General features: G+C 41.8%; 1 protein-coding gene across 2 annotated transcripts in view; it reads left to right on the top strand.

Moving 5' to 3' along the window:
- DCAF12 (DDB1 and CUL4 associated factor 12) overlaps positions 1–20,215 on the top strand; it is a 43,419-nt gene that overhangs the window by 4,533 nt on the left and 18,671 nt on the right. For both annotated transcript variants that reach the window (XM_074933082.1, XM_074933081.1), the window contains exons 3-8: positions 7,172–7,378; positions 8,625–8,685; positions 13,172–13,365; positions 14,420–14,485; positions 15,190–15,352; positions 19,543–19,727. In XM_074933082.1, the coding sequence (XP_074789183.1) occupies positions 7,172–7,378; positions 8,625–8,685; positions 13,172–13,365; positions 14,420–14,485; positions 15,190–15,352; positions 19,543–19,727 (876 nt within the window). The remainder of the gene's footprint in view (positions 1–7,171; positions 7,379–8,624; positions 8,686–13,171; positions 13,366–14,419; positions 14,486–15,189; positions 15,353–19,542; positions 19,728–20,215) is intronic.

Genomic DNA, 20,215 nt, shown 5'->3' with positions numbered 1-20,215 from the left:
ATGAAGAATCAACAAGACTGCTCATTTCTGATCCTGGGGAGGAATGAGAACTCATGCTCCCGCAGTTTGTAGCTCTATCAAAGTCCACTGAACAGTGATTGAAAATCAGTGTAAATAAACCTCTTATGTCTGTCACTGACACCTCCATTCACCTTTCTTTCAGTGGCTTGTGAGTAAATAGCCAGGTGTCTGGCTCAACAGTATTTGGGTTTCTCTCAACTGCAGGCAATACCCACGTCTTCAGAGTCTGGTAGTTTCTGTGCCAGGTATGATATGGATGGTAGAGATGCCCTTTAGCAGACAAAGTCTCTCACTTCTGCATCCTTTGCCATCTGTCAGCATGTGTTAACTGTATGCAGCCTCCTGAAATTAAACATGGAGGGTAGGACACAAGTAAAAACTGACAAATGTGATTTTGGAAGTGAACAAATTCAGTGACATCAAAGGTGTGCCCATTAGCTAGTAGTGCTTCAGAGTTTCATAGCAAGATGGAGTGCCTGATTACATGATCTTGTCTCTGAAAATGTGAATTCAGAATCAGTCAAGTTGCTGTTAGTTTTTACCACTGCTCATTTCTCAGAGTGGTTTCTTATATTCTGGGTTGTTTTGCTTTGGATGCTTTCAAGGAGGAAGTATAAGGCCATTACCCACTTGCATCCCCTATACCACGCAACCTCTGAGTAGGTTTTGTGTGAAGATTAGTGCATAGCTGATGTACTTGCCTAGCTGCTCACCATGATACCTGAAGAGTAATGGCAGTCACATGAAGTCCCTGGTGATTTGGAAAAGGGAAACATTGCACTAATATTTAAAAAGGGTAGAAAGGAGGATCTTGGGGACCACCAACCTGTCAGTGTCACCTCTGTGCCTGGGAAGACCATGGAAAAGATCCTCCTAGAAGTCATGCTAAGGCACATGGAGGATGAGGAGGTGCTTTGCAACAGCCAGCATGGCTCCACCAAAGGCAAGTCCTTACTGACCAAACTAGTGGCCTTTTATGATGGGGTGACTACATCAGTGGACAAGATAAGAGCTACTGATGTTGTCTGTCTACACTTCTATAAGGTCTTTAACACAGTCCCCCACAACTTTTCTCTTAAATTGTAGGGACAGGGATTTGATGGGTGGACTGTTCAGTGGATGAGGAATTGGTTGGATGGTCACATCCTCTGAGTAGTGGTCAGTGGCTCCAGAGGGGGATCACTGACAAGTGTTGTCCCTCTGGGATCCATACTGTTCAATATCAAGAACATAGACAGTGGGACAAATGTACTCTCAGCAAGTTTGCAGATGACACCAAGCTGAGTGATGCTCTTTACAGCCCTGAGGGACAGGATGCCATTTAGAGAGGCCTGGACAAGCTCGAGAAGTGGGCCTGTGTAAACCTCATGAGGTTCAACAAGGCCAAGTGCAAGTCCTGCACCTGGGTCAGAGAAATCCCCAATATCAATACAGGCTGGAGGATGAAGGGATTGAGAGCAGCCCTGCTGAGAAGGACTTGGGGGTACTGGTGGATGAAAAGCTGGACATGAGCCAACAATGTGCACTTGCAGCCCAGAAAGCCAACCACATCCTGGGCTGCATCAAGAGAAGTGTGGCCAGGAGGTCAAGGGAGGGGATTCTGCCCTCATGAGACCCCACCTGCAGTGCTGTGTCCAGCTATGGGGCCTCCAACATAAGAAGGACATGAACCAGCTCTAGTGGGTCTAGAGGAGACCATGAAGATGCTTTAGGGGGCTGGAGCACCTCCCCTGTGAGGACAGGCTGAGAGAGTTGGGGTTGTTCAGCCTGGAGAAGAGAAGGCTCCAGGGAGACCTTCTAGGGGCCTTCCAGTACTGACAGAGGGCTCAGTGGAAAGATAGGCACAGGCTTTGCCACGGGGCCTCTGCCAGCAGGACCAGGGCTGATGGTTTGCAATTCACAGAGCCCAGATTCACACCAGATACAAGCAGCAAGACGTCTTCTACCACCAGCCTGCTCCTCAAACGCTGCAGCAGCTTGCCCCGAGAGCCGGGAGCTGCCCCACGGCGGCAAACTTTCACCGTCACCTTGGATGGGGCTCCCAGAGACCTGAGCCAGACCAAGACGGCCCTGCTCGTGGCCACGGGGCTTGGACCAGGAGACTTTTAAAGGTCTTTCCTAACTATTCTATGATTCTATGTTCTGGTCTCCACTGGAAAGGATATATACCAGTTTGATAGCTTAGTCTTTAAAGAGTCCACGTTTCTTTGGGACTTGGCATATATTAGGAAATCTGTATTGCTGTAGAACCAAGGAACCTTATGCTGAGAGTTCTATGAACATAGAAGAGAGAGGTGTTTACAATCTGAATAAAAGACAAGACTGAGACTGGGAAAAATCAAACACTGTGACTTAGTGTGACCAGCAATTGTATTGTTATAATGACACTGTAAGCATTGTCTTGCTTTTGTGGTTTTGTTAGCAAAAAACAAATTTGAAGGAGAACAATGATGTCATTTTCCATCTTGGTTGAGGGTGAAATTTTTGTGACCGGCTTCAGCTGCCCTGGATTTGTGTTGTTACAGAACAAGATGTTCCCACCTGCTCATTCTTGCTAGCACTAATTGTCCGTGTGGCTGGGGTGTCAGCTGGATCAGCCTGATGCTTTGTGTTCAGACAGATTTTCTTGTACGGTTAGTTTTCACCAAAGGCAGAGATATGATCTAGCTGACCTTGCAGCTACCTGAGCACTAGTTGTTGTCACAAGGCTGGTGAGACTGTTTGAGTGGGTCAGGAAAAAGCATGTGGGTTCTTGAATACTGGCTTAAGCTTAATTGTGACACTTTATTGCAATTGATTCTCTCTTAGTGATTCTGTTTTTAGCAAGGCAATATGTTTATCTTGGGTTTCTTTCAAATGGTAGTATGAATGACAAGAATGTGCCTGTGATTTCCAAGCGCAGTATGTGAAGAGCTGGGATGCAGACCATGTCATGAGCACTTCTTGCATGAAGAATAAGCAATCTCTTTCATGTATGTTCTTCATGCCTTGTAAATCTATGTCCATCCTACTTCTGTAATGAAAACATGCTGTAGCTCTGGGTTTTGTTCTGACTGATTTGTACGATCAACTGAAAAATAGGGCTGGCTGTTCATCTTCTGTTCTCTGTGTGGGGACAGCAGCGGAGGACGTGAAAGTGTACATGCTGCCTTGAGATGGCATTCCACAGGCCATTTTTTTAATCTTGCTATATAAAGTCAATGCTTTGAGTTAAAGATGCATGGGAAGGGCACTTTAATGAATTGGTAGTGCTTTTTTTTCCACCTGTTAAGCTGTTGTCTCTGAAAGGCAGGTCAGAAAATGGAAGTAGACTTGATGGAAGAACCTGGCAAACTGTCCTGCTCTCAGTATTGTATATAAGAGAAGGATGGATTTTGCTGTTCAGACTGGTCTTCAGATACTTGATTCTCTGCCACAGTCTCTACTTTTGGCAAGTTGATTGTTGAAGTTTCTTAGTCTGTGAAGCGGGGCAGTTTTGTGATTAACTTGATTGTAAGCAGTTTGGAAAGAGGACAGGCATATAGTCATTTTATGGGAGCCATTTGCCGGAATGACTTCTTACCACTTCTGCAAAGTAAAAAGTAAAATAAGCTTACAGTTAGTAATCTCACAGGGTGTGAAAAGTAGGGCCAGATCATGAAGATTCATGTCTGTGACATCTGTAGTACCTAGCCATGCCTGTCTACCTTGATCCTTGAGTGAAAGCAAGTTGCAAGCTGTATTTCTGAATTGCTTTAAAAAAAAAAAAAGGGGGGGGAAGATGGATTTCTCTCTGTCATTCAGCCTGTTTCCTTGTTGGAACAAGGTTGTCTGGCAGAGAACACAATAGCTGAGTCTGCTCTGTTTCTCACAGATGAAGTGTTGTCCTTGGTCTTCTGGCAGATGGCCAAAGCAGTCCTGGCTTGGTGAATCCTGCATGTTAACTTATTTGACATGCTAATGTATGACTTGCATACGTTTTACTAGCAGGAAGAACTGAATTATGTGCAAAGCTTAAAATCAAGGGACAAATATGCACCATTCACTGTTTGGAGGTTGGTGTTGGGGTTTGCTGCATCCAGGAAGAGTTTTTGGGGCTGTTTTTTAGTTTCTATATAATGAGTAGCTGGAAAAGAAGTTCTTATTCCTGCTTGAGGTAAAGAAAAACATAAATGTACAGTTCATCTATCAGGACTTTGTCAAGATTCTTAGGGTCCAGGCTACTTCGGAGCTATTTGCAGATGTGCTTATTTCAAGAGTAGTGAAGGTGCCAGTTTGCTGGGAAGACGTAGGCTAATTACTTTGTTTTCTTCAGATTTATGTCATTGTATGCTGCTGTTTTGGCTGCACTTGTTTAAAAGCAGTCAGATATTTCATACTTTATTTACTGTAGTAAAACTTTAAAACTCTTAAAACTGTATTCAAATTTGCTATGTTCTTAGCTGGTGCCTATTGTTTTTCTTAACATTTCTCCCTTTTTGGTTTTAGAAGTATCTAACAGCTGTTTGGCTTCTCTTGGCTTCTGTTTGCTGGATTTACAGGGAAGATTTCTTGGCAATCAGTGGTGCACCTTGCAAGTGTGAGCTTCTGGCTTCCTGTCCTGGCCCAGGTGATGCAAGAGTCCTAACATATGCAGACAGTGCTTGCCTGTTTTGTTCAAGGGAGGTGGTGGTGGTTTTTAAACTACCCATAGTGTGCCAACTTCCTTACCAATCAAGGGGAGATGTTACTGCTTAGAACTTTATGGTTGAAACTACAAAGCCAGTCCCTTAACTGTGTGAAGTTTCTTGACCTAAGAGCAGTTGCTGTTCTGGTTAGAGTAAGACTGTGCAACTGGAGGAGAAAAGTGAGGAAATGACAAAGCAGTTCAGGGGCTGATGATGGATTAAAGTGGGGTACGAGCAGATGAAAGCACTGCAGGAAATTATGTCCTGTTGCTACTTCTGAGAATATCTTAATTTGGAAACCTCTTCTAAGAAAGAGGTTGAAGATCCAGGACACAAATGCGGGCAATCTGATGCTTCAGTATTGTGTGTTTCCAGGTTCTTTACTTTTTCAGCCTAATTAGTTTAGAGTTAGCTAAAGGAATTTTGCATTAGAGTAAGTCTTTATTAACACATCAAACATGGATGTATGACAGTGGTGTCAGGCTGGAGGATGTGAAGGGTTTTTAATTTCAGTCCTCATACCTGTTGAGATGCTCTTCGAAGTGTGGATCTGTTACAGCTGAAGCACAATTTTCCTGAGTCTGAGGACATCCTGAGGTGTGGATGTGGTTTTCTAATTAGCACTTCTGGTGCCAGCTTTAGGACCTGCAGATGACACCTGCAAGCCTTAGTCGGAGGTACTTAAATGTTGATTTTAGGGTTTTTTAATAGTTGAAGGAGGATAGGAGGGAGAATTAGGTGTTTCTGCTTGAAGGAAATACTGAAGAGAAAGATAGGATATGCACTCATAAGGACAGCACGAGAGGGGAGGGGATTACTGGTCTTGATCCTGCAGTGCAGATGTTAATTTTCAGGGATGTGGTTAGGGCAAAGGGGTGTCTGTGTGCATCCTGTTTTTACCAGCTGTCTCAGGCAGTGAACTGCAGTGCCTCCTACTTAATCAGCTTCACTTCAGCTGTTACCTGACCCCACACCAGCATGCAAAATAGAGAACTAATCACAAAAATTCAGGCCTTGTAGGAACAGTCATCTGTTTGTGAAAGACTGCTGCCTACAGAGGAAGATCATTAGCAGGTTGAAGGGGATAAATCATTCTAGACACAACACACAAATAGCCATCAATAGATTTCAGCCTTCTCTGTAGAAAGGGGTTAACAGATTTCAGCCTTCTCTGTAGAAAGGGGTTAACATGCCATACTTTACCAGCTTTTGATTTGACATTAATATTCTGCTAGTTCAGTACATCAAGAATAATAGATATGCTGTTAAATTTTCTTGGGTTCTTCTTACACTTATTAAAGAACAGATCTACAGTCTGTTAGAGTTCACCAAAAGCAACTTATATGTATAACTTCTCTCTGAGAACCTCTAGATTTCTCTTCTGTCCTTCTAAAAATGTCTGACAGGCTTTCAGAACAGCTTCCTCAAGGTGTGTATTTTTAAAATTGCATTGAGTTTTTTTTGTTGTCTTCACCATCTTCAGTTCACTTCCAGAGGCTCTGAGAAAATGTTCTTTGGTTATAGAAGGAACAAACTTAAGGAGGAATATAATTATAAACCTGGGCTATGACTCTACATCACTTTCTTTAGTGTAAGTCAGCTTCAGATCCTCCACTTCCTTGCTTCACTTACGTTCCCTCACAGGGCTTTGTGTCCCCTCTGCTATACCTGTTTGACTGCTAGTGCAGCTGTGCTCTGAACAACATCTGTGAAATGATCCAGCACAAGAGCCTCCCAAATGAAAGTGTACTTTGGCAGGTGATGTAAACCTTTGTTCTGGTTTAGATTGTAACCCTATGGTATATGTTTGAACTGACATAACTGGGTGTAATGTATTTCTGGAGAGTTGTAAGGCCTTATACAGTTTTTTGCCAAGGGAACAGTGACATAGAGCTCCAACTTCTAGTCTTTTTGCAGGATAAGGTATGTAGCTAGATATCTTTTTTCAGATATTCACACTGACAGTATTATATTTACTTAATATTCTCTGTGTATCACCAGAAAATAAACTCCAAATATATAAATCTATAAAATTTGCCAAAGCCAAAACTTCATGATGATTATCTTATCTGGGAGGCATGAGACTTGCGCTAAGCCTCCTGAAGCTTAGTGGCTGTTGTGATGTGGGTCTCTTTCTCACTGTGGTATGGGGAAACTGAAAACCAGCATTTTTTTCTCATTATATTAAACAGAAAAGAGTTTTAGATTCAAGAGTTCTGTTAAACAGAAAACCTCCCATGACACATTTCTCTCCTCTCTCTTCCATTGCTGTGAAAACCAAATGAAATGATTGAAAAAACCCTGCTGTAAGTAATCTAGTTTACTTGTTTTAAGAATGAATTTATGCATTTTTGAGCCATATTTATAGCATTTATGGATTCCAACTTGAAAAGAATGTAAATTCAAAATAGGGAGGATATTTTACCATCTTGTTTTTCTTCTCTGTTCGATGATGACTTATATCTCCTGTTTTGTTTTGTTTTTTTTTTTTTCTTTTCCCGCAGTTATTTGTAGTAGATGTCCAAACTGGCCAAATTACCAAGATTCCGATTCTGAAAGATCGTGAACCCGGAATGGTGAACCAGCAGGGATGTGGTATTCATGCCATTGAGCTCAACCCATCGAGGACCCTTCTGGCCACAGGTGGAGACAACCCCAACAGTCTTGCAATTTATCGTCTGCCTACACTCGATCCTGTCTGTGTGGGAGATGTAAGTGGGAGTATGTGGGGAAAGTTTATTCTGTCACTTACAAGACTTTCTACTTTGAAGTGCCTAATGTCAGAGCAAGGTTAAGATTTGGGAATCTTGTTGTGGAGAATGAATTTCTGAAAGCTTGAAACCATTCCTGATTTTTTTGACAAGATATTTTAAATACTAGCAAGTATGTAAACATGTGAGAAGATTCTTAAGGTTCCAAGTCAGATTTCTTCTTCCTCACCCTCATTCAGGTCTACCAGATCACTTATAGGCATTGAAAATGTAACAAAATCCCAGATGTTAGTCTAATTGTGGTGATGAGCTCTGAAGCTAGTTTTAGTGAAAAAACTTGAGAATTTGAAAAGACGATACAAGTTGTTCACAGTTTCCCCTTCACCAGTGCAATTTATGTATGTATTATTCCAGAGGTGGAACTTGTCTTTGAGGATTAGTTCTAACTCAGTGGCTTATGGCAGTTTGATAGACTCAGGTACTGCTTATAGTTCTGAATCATCATGTGACCTTTTTAAAATAGCCAGTCTTAAAAAGAAAAAAGGTTGAAATGAGTGTAGTGTGTCCTGCAAGTACTTCTCTTTCATTTCTCCTTTTTATTCAGACTTCACATAGACGTTAACTACAGCAGCAGAAGTCAGGTCAGAGTTTCTTGAGTAGCAGATAACCAGCTGCAGAACGGCTTGACTCTGAAGATTTGTATGATTTGCTATGCATTTGCATCCTGTGGTGACTTTGCAGCTTTTCAAACAGAACTGGAGCCTTATGGGGTTCTTTTCCCCACAGGTTTCTCACCTGCTAAATAAAAACTTGTTGAAGTAATATCTTGACATATTAGTCTGTAGGTTATATATTGTAAGCATAAGATTCTGGTTATTTTTCATAGTAGGAATGTGCATTTGAGGAAATAAAAGTATGTAGCTACTTTACACAAATAAAGAAACCTGATTTCAAAATGGAAAAATCTAAGTCCTTAGAATTGAAATCAATTTGTCCTTGGTCAGAGACCTGTTTTTCCATCAACTAATTGTTGTCTATTAAGTATAGACTTCAAAATCAAAAAAAGTTAAAATTACTGTTAAGTTCTTAAACTGCTCCAGCTTGATGCAGAAATCTTAATGTAGATAATGTTTTAATGTAAGTCTGTCCTGAATTTGTACTAAAAACCGGAGTGAAGAATAATTGTTTGCTTTGAAGCTACTCTAAGAGCATAATGGCACAGAAAAATCCCTCTTTTTTCTTTTAGGATGGACATAAGGACTGGATATTTTCAATTGCATGGATCAGTGATACTATGGCTGTTTCTGGTAAAGTAAATTTCTCTCTCTCTCTCTTTTTTTTTTCTTTCCTTCTCTCCAGAATTTTATACTGCTATACAGCACTTGGTAGATCTTAGGGAAGCACTTTGTCAGGGCATTTGAAACCACTCAGAACTGTCTCTGTTATTTAAACCCTTCTTGGTCTTAGTACAGTGCTTCACTTTGTTTTATTTGTAAGGTTCTGATCTAGATTTGATTTTTCTAGTATCAGAGGTAATATTCCTGTTTTTCCAGTTGGTATTGCCATGAGAGGATCTTTAAACATAATGAGTTACAGGGAAGGATTCCACACAAGAAGAATAATTTCAAGAGAGGTGTTTATTATCAGTTAATAACTTTGGAATACAACAGAGCAATATTGGTTTCCCAAAATTCTGAGTTAATGAAAACTCAGTTTTGTCAAGCTAGCAGAACAGCTCTGTGTGTTTGTATATATGTATATGCACATATACTATGGCAGTTAATACAGAAGGCTGTAATAGAAAATGTCAATTATTGACTTTTTAGCAACTAGTTGGATAATCAGTGTAACTTCATAAAATACTACTTTAGTAAAGGCGGCAATACTAATATCCTGTAGCATTAATTTAGTAGTTTACTGTCTTTCTGTGCTGACAGGTTGTAGTATTCTGTACAAGGAGGTGTCAGACTGCAGGTGACAGAATATCATAACAGTCTTATATAAAAATCAAATGCTTGAATTATTAGTTCAGTAAGACTTTTTTTTTTTTCCAAAAACCAAAAAGCTAATCCTGGAATTTGATTTTGAATTTAATATAAAGGTTTATCTTTGCAAGTCTCCAACCCCCCAAAAATTGTCAGCTAGTAAGTGTGAAGAGAACAGCAGAGATGATTAGAGATACCCAAGGGAAAGATAAGGACCCAGTAGAATAGAGCATGTGAGATTAGACTGGGTTGCTCTCAGTGTTTTCTGCATGCTCGAGGGTGGAGGTGTGAGTAGAAGGCAGCCATATTCTCTGTTGTATAATGCTTACAGCAGGATGTAGGTTCTAGTCACCAGACCTGAGACACTAGGGAAAACTTCTTGGAAGCAATTAGCGAGTCTGATTGCTAACCTGAGTTCTTCAGACCTTTGCTGATGATCCTAATCAGGAGCTGGCTGGGGTGCTCGCCAAGCTGTTTTCCATCATTTACCAGCAGTCCTGGCTGACTGAGGAGGTCCCTATCTATAAGAAGGGTCGGAAGGATGATCTGGGAAATTACAGGCCTGTCAGTTTGACTTCGGTGCCCCGGAAACTGATGGAGCAGCTCCTCCTGAGTACCATCACACAACACATGAGGGACAACCAGACAATCAGGCCCAGTCAGCATGGGTTTATGAAAGGCAGGTCCTGCCTGACAAACCTGATCTCTTTCCACAACAGGGCAACATGCTTATTGGATGAGGGAAAGGCTGTGGATGTTGTTTACCTTGACTTTAGTCAGGCCTTTGACACCATTTCCCACAGCATTCTCCTGGAGAAACTGGCTGCTCATGGCTTGGATGGGCACACACTTTGCTGGGGAAAAAACTGTCTGGATTGCCAGGCCCAGAGAGTTGTGGCGAATGGAGTTAAATCCAGTTTGTGGCCACTCACGAGTGGTGTCCCCCAGGGCTGGGTGTTGGGACCGCTCCTGTTTAACATCTTTATTGATGATCTAGACGAGGGGATCGAGGGCACCCTCAGTCAGTTTGCAGATGACACCCAGCTGGGTGGGAGTGTTGATCTGCTCGAGGGTAGGGAGGCTCTGCAGAGAGACCTGGACAGGCTGGAGCCATGGGCTGAGCCCAACTGGGGGAGTTTCACTGAGGCCAAATGCCGGGGGCTGCCCTTGGGCCACAACAACCCCCAGCAGGGCTACAGGCCTGGGGAGGAGTGGCCGGAGAGCTGCCAGTCAGAGAGGGACCTGGGGGGTGATTGACAGCCAGCTGAACAGGAGCCAGCAGTGTGCCCAGGGGGCCAAGAAGGCCAATGGCATCCTGGCTTGTGTCAGCACTGGCGTGGCCAGCAGGGACAGGGAAGGGATCTGACCCCTGTACTGGCACTGCTGAGGCCGCCTCTCGATTCCTGTGTTCAGTTTTGGGCCCCTCACCCCAAAAAAGATATTGAATGACTCGAGCGTGTCCAGAGAAGGGCAACGGAGCTGGTGCAGGGTCTGGAGCACAGGTTGTACGAGGAGCGTCTGAGGGAACTGGGGGGGTTTAGTCTGGAGAAGAGGAGGCTGAGGGGAGACCTCATCGCCCTCTACAGCTCCCTGATAGGAGGGTGCAGAGAGCTGGGGATGAGTCTCTTTAACCAAGTAACAAGTGACAGGACAAGAGGGAATGGCCTCAAGCTGCATCAGGGAAGGTTTAGACTGGATATTAGGAAGCATTTCTTTCCAGAAGGGGTTGTTGGGCGTTGGAATGGGCTGCCCAGGGCAGTGGTGGAGTCCCCATCCCTGGAGGGGTTTAAGAGTCACATTGACATAGTGCTGAGGGATCTGGTGGGAACTGTCAGTGCTAGGTTAATGGTTGTACTGTATGATCTTTAAAGTCCTTTCCAACCTAGACAATTCTCTGATTCTGTGAAAACAAAGACAAGTAATTTCTGATGTTTTAATCTTAATATTTCTATTACATTTATATTTGAAAGTGTGAAGCCGAAATACTTGAACTCCTGACACTGAGGATATAGCAAATACCTTTATCTGAATAAAGAAACTAAATGCAAATTTTTTGTGATTTTCTTGGGGCAGGTTAAATGCCACAGGAATTAAAAAGAGCATTTGGTCCCATGGCAGATCACACTGATAATACAGCTTGAGGTTAGAGATTTGGCACTATACTTTCTCATGCTGTTAGAATTGTTGAGAGAGTACAAAGAGGAGCAGGGACTTGATTATTCCTCTTGCTTGTGTCAGCTTCAACAAGAAAAAGGCAGGGCTCTGCCTCTGAAACTTGCAGCAGTGTATTTCAGTAGTCCATAAGCATAAAATTAAGCTCTTGACTAAGGGGCCATAGCTGAGGGAGAATGCATCGGTCCAGTCAGTTGCACTCAGGGAATAAGATCTCCATGGCAGAAGCTTCAGACGGGGTGAATATATCGCAGGATGACATGAGCCTAGGGTAACAAATGATATTTTTCTTGGCTTTAGGGCTAAGCAGATGAACATGAACAACATACATTGACTTTTCCCCCTGCTAGGTCTGTTAAAAGGGACAGCTTCCTCTTAAAGTATGTCAAGATGTTTAGAATTTTTACTGCTGAGTATTCAGCCTCCATAACAAACACAATTGGGTGTCATTAAAAACTATCAACATGTAAATTGCGTATCAGGATGTTGTGACACGTGCTGCCTGCTGCTATGCAAGTGAGATTAGGAAGGTCCTTTTGTATTTGGCTGTAGTAGGTGATAAGGGCAAATGACTGAGTCCATCTGTGAGGGGACAAAGCCATCTTTGCTGTGCTGGACCACACGTATGGCAATAAGATGTTTTGCTTAGCTCTCTTTGCAGCTTATTCCCGATGAGGTACCAAGGCCTATAAATTTAATAGTCCGATGTAGATATTTAGTCTTTTCTTGTATCCTCATTATGCATTCCGTGTGAAAGAGAGTGATGTATTTTTCACATTGTGTAGGGAAGAAATTAAGGAACATGTCAAGTCTGTCAGAGCCAACTTAGATGGAAGTGAGTTGCCCAAACACCAGAAGGGATGGGTATAGAGCCTTGGGTTAAGCCTGTGTTGATCTATGAACAAAGAAATTCAGCTTTCTTCATCCATTATTGTTACTCTTATTGATTCACATTTTGGATTAATGTCTTCAAATTCAATAGAAAAATAAAACAAGTTCTTGCTTGTTCAACCTCAGTTCCTGTGTTTCATTCTTTAACCAAGAAGTTGTACAGGTTTTAAGGAAAGTAATTTTATAAATAGATTTCATCCAAATTGATACAAATTGTGGTTTCAAATAGCTTTTTCTGTTCAGTTCAGAAATGTGTGTGTACATACCTGTAAGTATACAGGTACAAACCAAATTAACTCAAGTTGGCATAAACCCAACTGAGTTTTCTTTGAGGTTTTTGTATTGGATAAACAGACTGCTAGTCACAGCCTTGATAAACCAGGCTGAATGCATAGGCTATTCAGTCACCTCTGAGTTTATTCTACATGTGAATATCTAATGGTTATTGTACAGGACTGTTTTTTGATGCATCATAATCAGTTTGAAAACAGACAAGGTGATTTGGCTGCTTGGAAATGGTATAGACAAAACAGTTGACAAAGTTCACAATGTTACGAACTTTACATCTCAGTAAAATCAAGATTTTGTTAGTAATTAATATATAGGCACCAACAGTGTATTCAGTTAGATTAGATTAAATTAATAGTATCCTTTCTTTCTTTCAGACCCTGTTGCTTATTCCTTTTTTAAAAAGGGGAGTTAGTTATATGTGAAATGGACTATTTATTCATGGACTGTTTTTCAGGCTCCCGGGATGGTTCAATGGGTCTCTGGGAAGTCACAGAGGATGTGTTGTCCAGAAGCGATGCCAGGCATAATCTCTCTCAAGTTCCTGTCTATGCCCACATAACACACAGGGCTCTGAAGGATATCCCCAAGGAGAACACCAATCCTGACAACTGCAAAGTCCGAGCATTGGCTTTCAACAATAAGAACAAGGTCAGTAAGATGAGCAAGACAGTTGAGAAGTCCTAAAACTGTCTATATGTATTAGAAAAAGAGCAAAGTGATGTAAATCAAAAATACCAGAGAAGCAACCTGATATTTTTTGCCCTGATCCTTTTGCATCCTTATCATGTGAGATGGTAGTCTTCGTCTGCTATGTCTGCTTCTGCCGCAAGTGAACAGAGAAGTCAAGTAGAAAAAAAAAATCATGTTTTAAACAAAACAATTTTCCTGGGCATTTTGATTTGTAGATTTGCGTCCTAAGCAGGGGAGACAGGGAATGTTTACAAGAAGCAGATCAAGCACCAAAACACCTCTTGCTCCTTGAATCCCACTCTTGAGTGCTTTTGCTGCTTTTCTTCATTTTTCGTGAAGACCACCTAACATTTTGATGGCTGAATCACTACTGGGTTGCTCAGCCAGGTGACTGACTCAAAGTGCTTGCTATGGTGTTATTTTGTTGACGTCTGGCAGACAGTAAATATTAACCTCCCCCGTGCTGATCTCTTGCTATTACTGGTGGGAGTAGCAATTCATCCTCCATTACTTTCCTTTCTGCCCTCAAAAATCAAAGAAACTGTGAAGCAAAGGTGGGCGTGCTCTCCAAAGCACAGTGCTCCTGTGGGCTTTATTTTTCACTATAGCTGTTAATTACTCCTCTGTGACAGAGACTTCATAAAGCTTTTTCAGTAGAGTAGTACCTGGACAGAAATGTTTGCTTCAGGGTCAGAATTGGTGTGGGAGCTGCTGAAAAGCATTGTCAACACTAGATTGTAATGTGCAATAATTAATTATTTGATTGCCTAACAATATCTGTACTTTCACAAGTTACTTTTTGTTATTTATTGTTTTCTTAATTCTTATTCTACCCAGTACCTTTGTGCAATGTTATGTTCTATCAAGATCAGTATAAAATGACAAATGATAAGCAGATACAGGATTAGGGATAAATTCAATCCAGATTATGCAGCCTGCCTAGTAGAGAGTCTGCATTTGTAAGGACATCTATAATACAGAAACTAACTCTGTTACTTTCTTTTTCTAACAGGAACTGGGAGCTGTGTCTCTAGATGGGTATTTTCATCTTTGGAAAGCAGAGCACACACTATCAAAGGTGCTTTTCTGTTGTTGTTAGATTTCAGAAATTGCCTAGCAGTTAAGGCTTGTCACTATTCTTCATCTCCTTTTAAATGCTTGAAGAAAGAGCAGCAGTGTTTGTAAAACACTTAAAAGCTTAATTTAAAATGAAATGTCCTAAAAATTAGAACTTGAGGAGAGAAACTTCCCACTCCCCTTATTTTGGAGGGTGGGAAGTGCTCTTAACTTTTTGGCTAGTTCTGGGTTAGTTGAAGTGAGCTGTTGCATAGAGTATGATTGATACTTGATTAGCAGAGTTCATAATGGAAATTGCACTTATTTAGGTGTAATTGCATATCTAACCAAGACATATCTATGCTACTGTATGAGATGAGCTTTTTGAACTGAGAGATGATGTCTGTGTATGCCTGCTGAAGGAGTAACAGCAGCTTAGAAAGATGTAAAACTTCACCAAAATGTCAGTTGTTCTTTACGTAATACTTGGCTTCAGCCTTTGTCATCTCAGTTTGATTCAGATAAGGCATCCCATCTCCTTCAGGTTTGTTAATCTAGGTCAGGCTGTTGCTTTTCTGTTAAAGTTCTATTTTTGTGGAGAATGTATTTTTAGCTATATTTTGGTTTTTTTCACTGCAACTTCCCTGAACATAGTTTACAGAGTTGTTCTATTAACATCTTGCTCTTTCCTCATAATGGATTGATTTTTATTTCTTCTGTTTCCAGTTACTTTCCACAAAGTTGCCATACTGCAGGGAGAACGTGTGTTTGGCTTATGGTCAGGAGTGGTCAGTGTATGCAGTAGGATCACAGGCACATGTCTCCTTTCTGGATCCCAGGCAGCCTTCTCACAACGTTAAATCTGTCTGCTCTAAGGAACGAGGCAGTGGTAAGAAACTTGTCAAAGGGTGCTTCAAATGGTTTGCTTGCAGAGGTAGCTATTAAGACTGCAGTAAGGTAAGCTTTTAATAAATTGGAAGGGTTTTTCATTTGATAGACAAAATCATTAATATTATGTGTAGGTTTTTCTTACTTTGTAATGTGAATGCTTGCTTTGTAATTTTACAACTGAGTGAGACTCTTAATTTTCAGTGTGTATTTATGTGCTTTAAATATAGAAAGGCTCACTCCAGAAAAAAAAAAGAGTGCAGATTTGAGCGCTGTTTACCTTTTCTGATGTGGATGCAATATGTCCAACTGAACCTTGCACCAGGGCCAGCATGAGAGCTTGCAGGGTGGACGGTCCCATAAGCTGCTTCTTATACCCTTTATTTTCAAGCACTGTGCTCTGATGGCCATTTTAAAACATATTAATCCTGTACTAATAAATTGCAGCCCTTATTTAGCTTGGCTTTAGGAATCCATCTCTTTATTGGGCACATTAGCAAAAGAATGCATGCAGGCAGGAATCAGGGAAGTTTTATTTCTGTGCTTATTGAAGTTTATCTAGACAGTGCTGTCTAGATAAATGTCAGGATCTGCTCCTTTCAGACACAGTAGAGGTTTCTGAGTTACAAGGAAAGGTGCTTCACCAGCCTGTGTTGTCATCTGAACATCTTACCAGTGACAGCCCTTGTCTTGACCTGCTGTCAGTGAGGGCTCTGTGGAGGTCCTGACACTGTCACCCTTCAGTGTCATAGGGAAGAAATATCAAGACACTGGAGTGCGGTGGCTGAAAGCTTCTGCCTTGCATATGTGATCGTCCCTGCTGGGAGGATGATCTATGTGTAGGTAGGGTATCTGGGGCACCTCCATTTCATGTCTGGAGAAAGCCTTTGTTCAGCACTGTTTTCTGTTCTGCATAGGAGGCAGATGATTTTTTTTTTTTTTTTTTTCCGATGGTGGTGGAAGCGTGTTGTGGTTTAAACCCGGCTGGGAGCCAAACACCACGCAGCCACTCATTCACTCTCCTCCTGCCCAGGGGATGGGGGACAAATTTGGAGGGGTAAAGGAAATCTCATGGGCTCAGATAAAAAGTTTTAAAATTGTCATAAAATAAAATAATAGCAATAATAGGAAGTACATATAGGTAGTGCACAATGTGACTGCTTACCACCTCCTGACTGATATGCAGCCCGTTCCCAGCTAGCAATCCTGAAATACCAAGATCCTGCAGTTGCAATCCTGAAGGTGAGAGAGAACCACCCTACTTCCTGGCCGCCCCTCCTTTATCTACTGAGCATGACTTTACACAATATGGAATATTTCACTGGCCAATTTGGTGCTGTGGCCATGCTCTCTCACAGGTTCTTGTACATGGGCAGTACATGGGGAGTTGTAGAGTTCTTAATCTCTTAGCAACAACTGAAAACATCACCGTATTATCAACATTCTTCTCATACCAAATCCAGTACTGAATCCAAAGCACAGCATTATTCTGACTGCTAAGAAGAAAAATTAACTCTATCCCAGCTGAAAGCAGGACAAGGTACTTTAGTATTAATTCCTGATACTGAGTGTTTCAACTTCCTGTTGACCTCATTGGAACTTGGAGTGGTTCAGCACCTCTAGAAGGCAGGCTCTTTATTGATTTGCAAGCTAAAATTTGAGTTGACTTTTAGTGCTTTGAATTGTTACCTGAATCTGCTTTCAGCTCCAAATGCACCTGCTGAATGTGGTAAGTCCACTTTAACTTAAGATCACTGGTGTTGTATACAAAAGCAGGTCAGGAAAGGTTGTCACTTAGTAAGACTGCAACAGTTTTTTACCCAGTGTAACCTGTCTGCTCTACATGAGAAGGTAGCTAATACTTTTTAGTGCATCTTGTAAGTGTTGCTTTTCTTAGCAGCTGTACAGGGAGGTGCAGGCTCTGGACTCTTAATTCTTGATCAGTGAGAGCAACTGCTTTCTGGATGACTGGCATGCAGTGCAATGTCACATGGCCTTGGCTTTATATCCTGAAGGTAGCAATGTTGATGTAGTGGGCAGGGCTTGAGCGGCATGGACTCTGTGTCTGCTCCAAGTGTAGGACACGCTACTGAGACTTCATTTCTTTCTGGGATTTGTAGAGCTCTGCCTTTCAGGAATGAGACTCCATTTGCTAATCCAAATATTCCAGATCCACAGGTGGTAGAGTGCTGGCTGTGCTGGAGAGCTTACTGTGATCAGTTCTAGGCACAGGTTGTGCTTTTAGTTTGATGGGAATGATTAATTGGAGGTACTTCAGCCCATTAGGAGCCAATTTGAAATGCTGTTCTTGAAAGCCTGTTCTAAACGTCCTCTTAGTAATGGGTAGGTACATCATGGATTCCTTCAGTTAGATCCACAGTCGTTTTGCATTTTATAGCTTTTTATTAATAAATTGCATTGAAAAGTACATGCCATCTGCTTTTGTACTCCCATCACCTGTTTGTTAAGTGTTCTGCTGAGTTGCTTGTCAAGAGCACTTTTGGAGCAAAAATAAGAGCAGGTCTCCTCTTGTGCCTTTCTCCTCTTATCCAAGTGACTGCTTGTGCTGATTGTAGAGGGCTAAAGCTTTCTGTATGTATTTGCCAGAGCCAGGCCCTTGTAATCTGAGCGGGAGGAGATGCCTCTGACTTGTCAGATGCATTTGTAGTTCTCTGAAGTAAAATGGAGATTCCTGTATGAATCTGGCAAATCTACTTCAGCAGGTGTGAGACTTGCACAGTGATTTCCCACCTATTAAGTGTGCAGCGAAGACTTCGCCTCACAGCTGCAGCACGACAACGTGGCCTCACCTGTTCTAAGTGTGTGTCACAGATGCTGGTGGCTGTGGATGTAACGTCAGGATGAGGAGGTGGAAGGATGAGGATATGTTTCTAGTTAGGACTCTAGACAAAGGGAAACTCCCTGGCTGCTTCCGCATCTCTCAGATGCCTGCTGTCACGTGTACTGCTGGGTGTATTCCAGTCTGCTACAAGTTTTGTGACATTCAGTCCCACTTGGTACAGTGACAGCAGTTGGCATGTGGATGTAGCTGGCATAACTCACTCTTCCCCTTCTGTTTGAGTGCTTGTTTAGGCTGTAATTCAGCAGTACTTTAAAGAGGCTTTGAAAGCCCTGGAGTTTGTAACCTGGCGTTGTGTTGTGCAGGAAGGAGAAGCGTAGATGTGGTGGGATTTAATCTGTGTAGAAGAATTGTTTGGGGTAGAGTGCTTACACAGAACAAACCTTTTGCACAATAAACAGAGACGAGATGACAGGATATTGTGCACATTGCAAATTGCTACATACAGGATCTCCCCAAGACTATTTCCAAAAGATCTTTGTTTAGCTAGGCTTCAGATTTAGATTTTGTGAAAATAAAATGTACTCTTTTATTCAATCTAATGACATAACTGAATTGTGCTAGAAAGTTTTGTTTAGACTAGAAACCTGCTATAGCTTCCTGTGTACTGGTGGAGCATGGTGTTGCTTAGGTTGCAGTATTCCTAGTCTGTTTTCGTTGCTGGTTGAAGTGCTCCATGTGCCAGCTACAAAGAATAAGGTGTGCTTGGGTGAGAGTATCTGGGTGGAGATAGCTCCAACATTATTTAAGAGTCTGATCTATTTTAGCAGCAAAGGGACTAGTGATTATTGTGGTTATACTCGCCTACAGCTAGCCTGTTGATCAGCAAAATCCACTTGGTGGCAGTTAGGATAGTAACTTTTCTCACATGCTCACTTATCGCAGCTTGGCAGGTAGCTAGATAGGGTGTGAGCTTGTGGGGGAAACCAATGTGACGTTCCTTCCTGTTGCTGCCATGTACTTGCTCATGGTGTGTTCACTTAGAGACTTGTGGTAGGCAGACCAAAGTTGCTCTGGATCCTAAATGGCTTATAATCTTTACTTATCTGGCAGAGCTGGAGCCTGCTGAGAGTGAAACTTTTTACTGTGCACCATCAGTGTAGCCAATGGCCTCAGAGGAGAAGGGAAGTAGTATATGTAATTGAAGCTGCTGTTTCAAAAGCATCAATACAATTTGTCTGCATTGCTCCATAGCAGTGGGGAAACTTAGGTGTTGTGAATTCTAGTAGGTTGTTCCTCTTAAAGAAAATATTAAACATCGAGCAGCAGCACTGCAGAGCCAAAGCATCCACCTTGCTTACTGCATTTTATGTCCATTTTCTGTTTGACAGGTATTCGATCAGTGAGCTTCTACGAGCACATCATCACAGTGGGGACAGGGCAAGGTTCCTTATTGTTTTATGATATCAGAGCCCAGAGGTTCCTGGATGAAAAGCCCCCACGTGCCTGCCATGGACAGAAGCAGAAACTAGGAGGAAGTGAAATTTTGAAGCTGACTACTGGGAAAGGCTGGCTGGTGAGTAGCTTGAGGCTGTAGGAGACCCTTCACACAGGTGTGCTGTAGGACCAAGACCGGTTCTTTTTATAGTAGTGGGAGCTATTGTATGAAATGTGTCCCAGTGAAACAGCGATTATGTAACTGATAACTGTAATCATGAAAGGCAAGAAGTGCTGTAGAATTGCTTTCTACAAAAAGCTTCATGAAAGAGTATTGGAGGTTGGTTGCTTGAGTGGTAAGGCATACTGACTACTGTTCTTATGCACTGATTCATAGATTAACTAGATTTTATATTTTCATATTTTTGAATGTTGTCTAACTTCTGGTTTTCAGAACCTCAAACACAAAATACGTCGTGTTTCTTTAAAACTGCTACTCTAACATGGTGCTCAAAGTAAGAGATTCAATTTAATTGTGTGCAATTTTAGAAACTGGCTTCCCGAGGTAATGCCACAGCAGTTTGAACTTGCATTCTATTTCCTGTATGTTATCATAAATCAGTAAAT

Source organism: Athene noctua, chromosome Z, assembly GCF_965140245.1.
Source record: "Athene noctua chromosome Z, bAthNoc1.hap1.1, whole genome shotgun sequence".
Lineage (NCBI taxonomy): Eukaryota > Metazoa > Chordata > Aves > Strigiformes > Strigidae > Athene > Athene noctua.
This window is presented reverse-complemented; position numbering and strand designations above follow the sequence as displayed.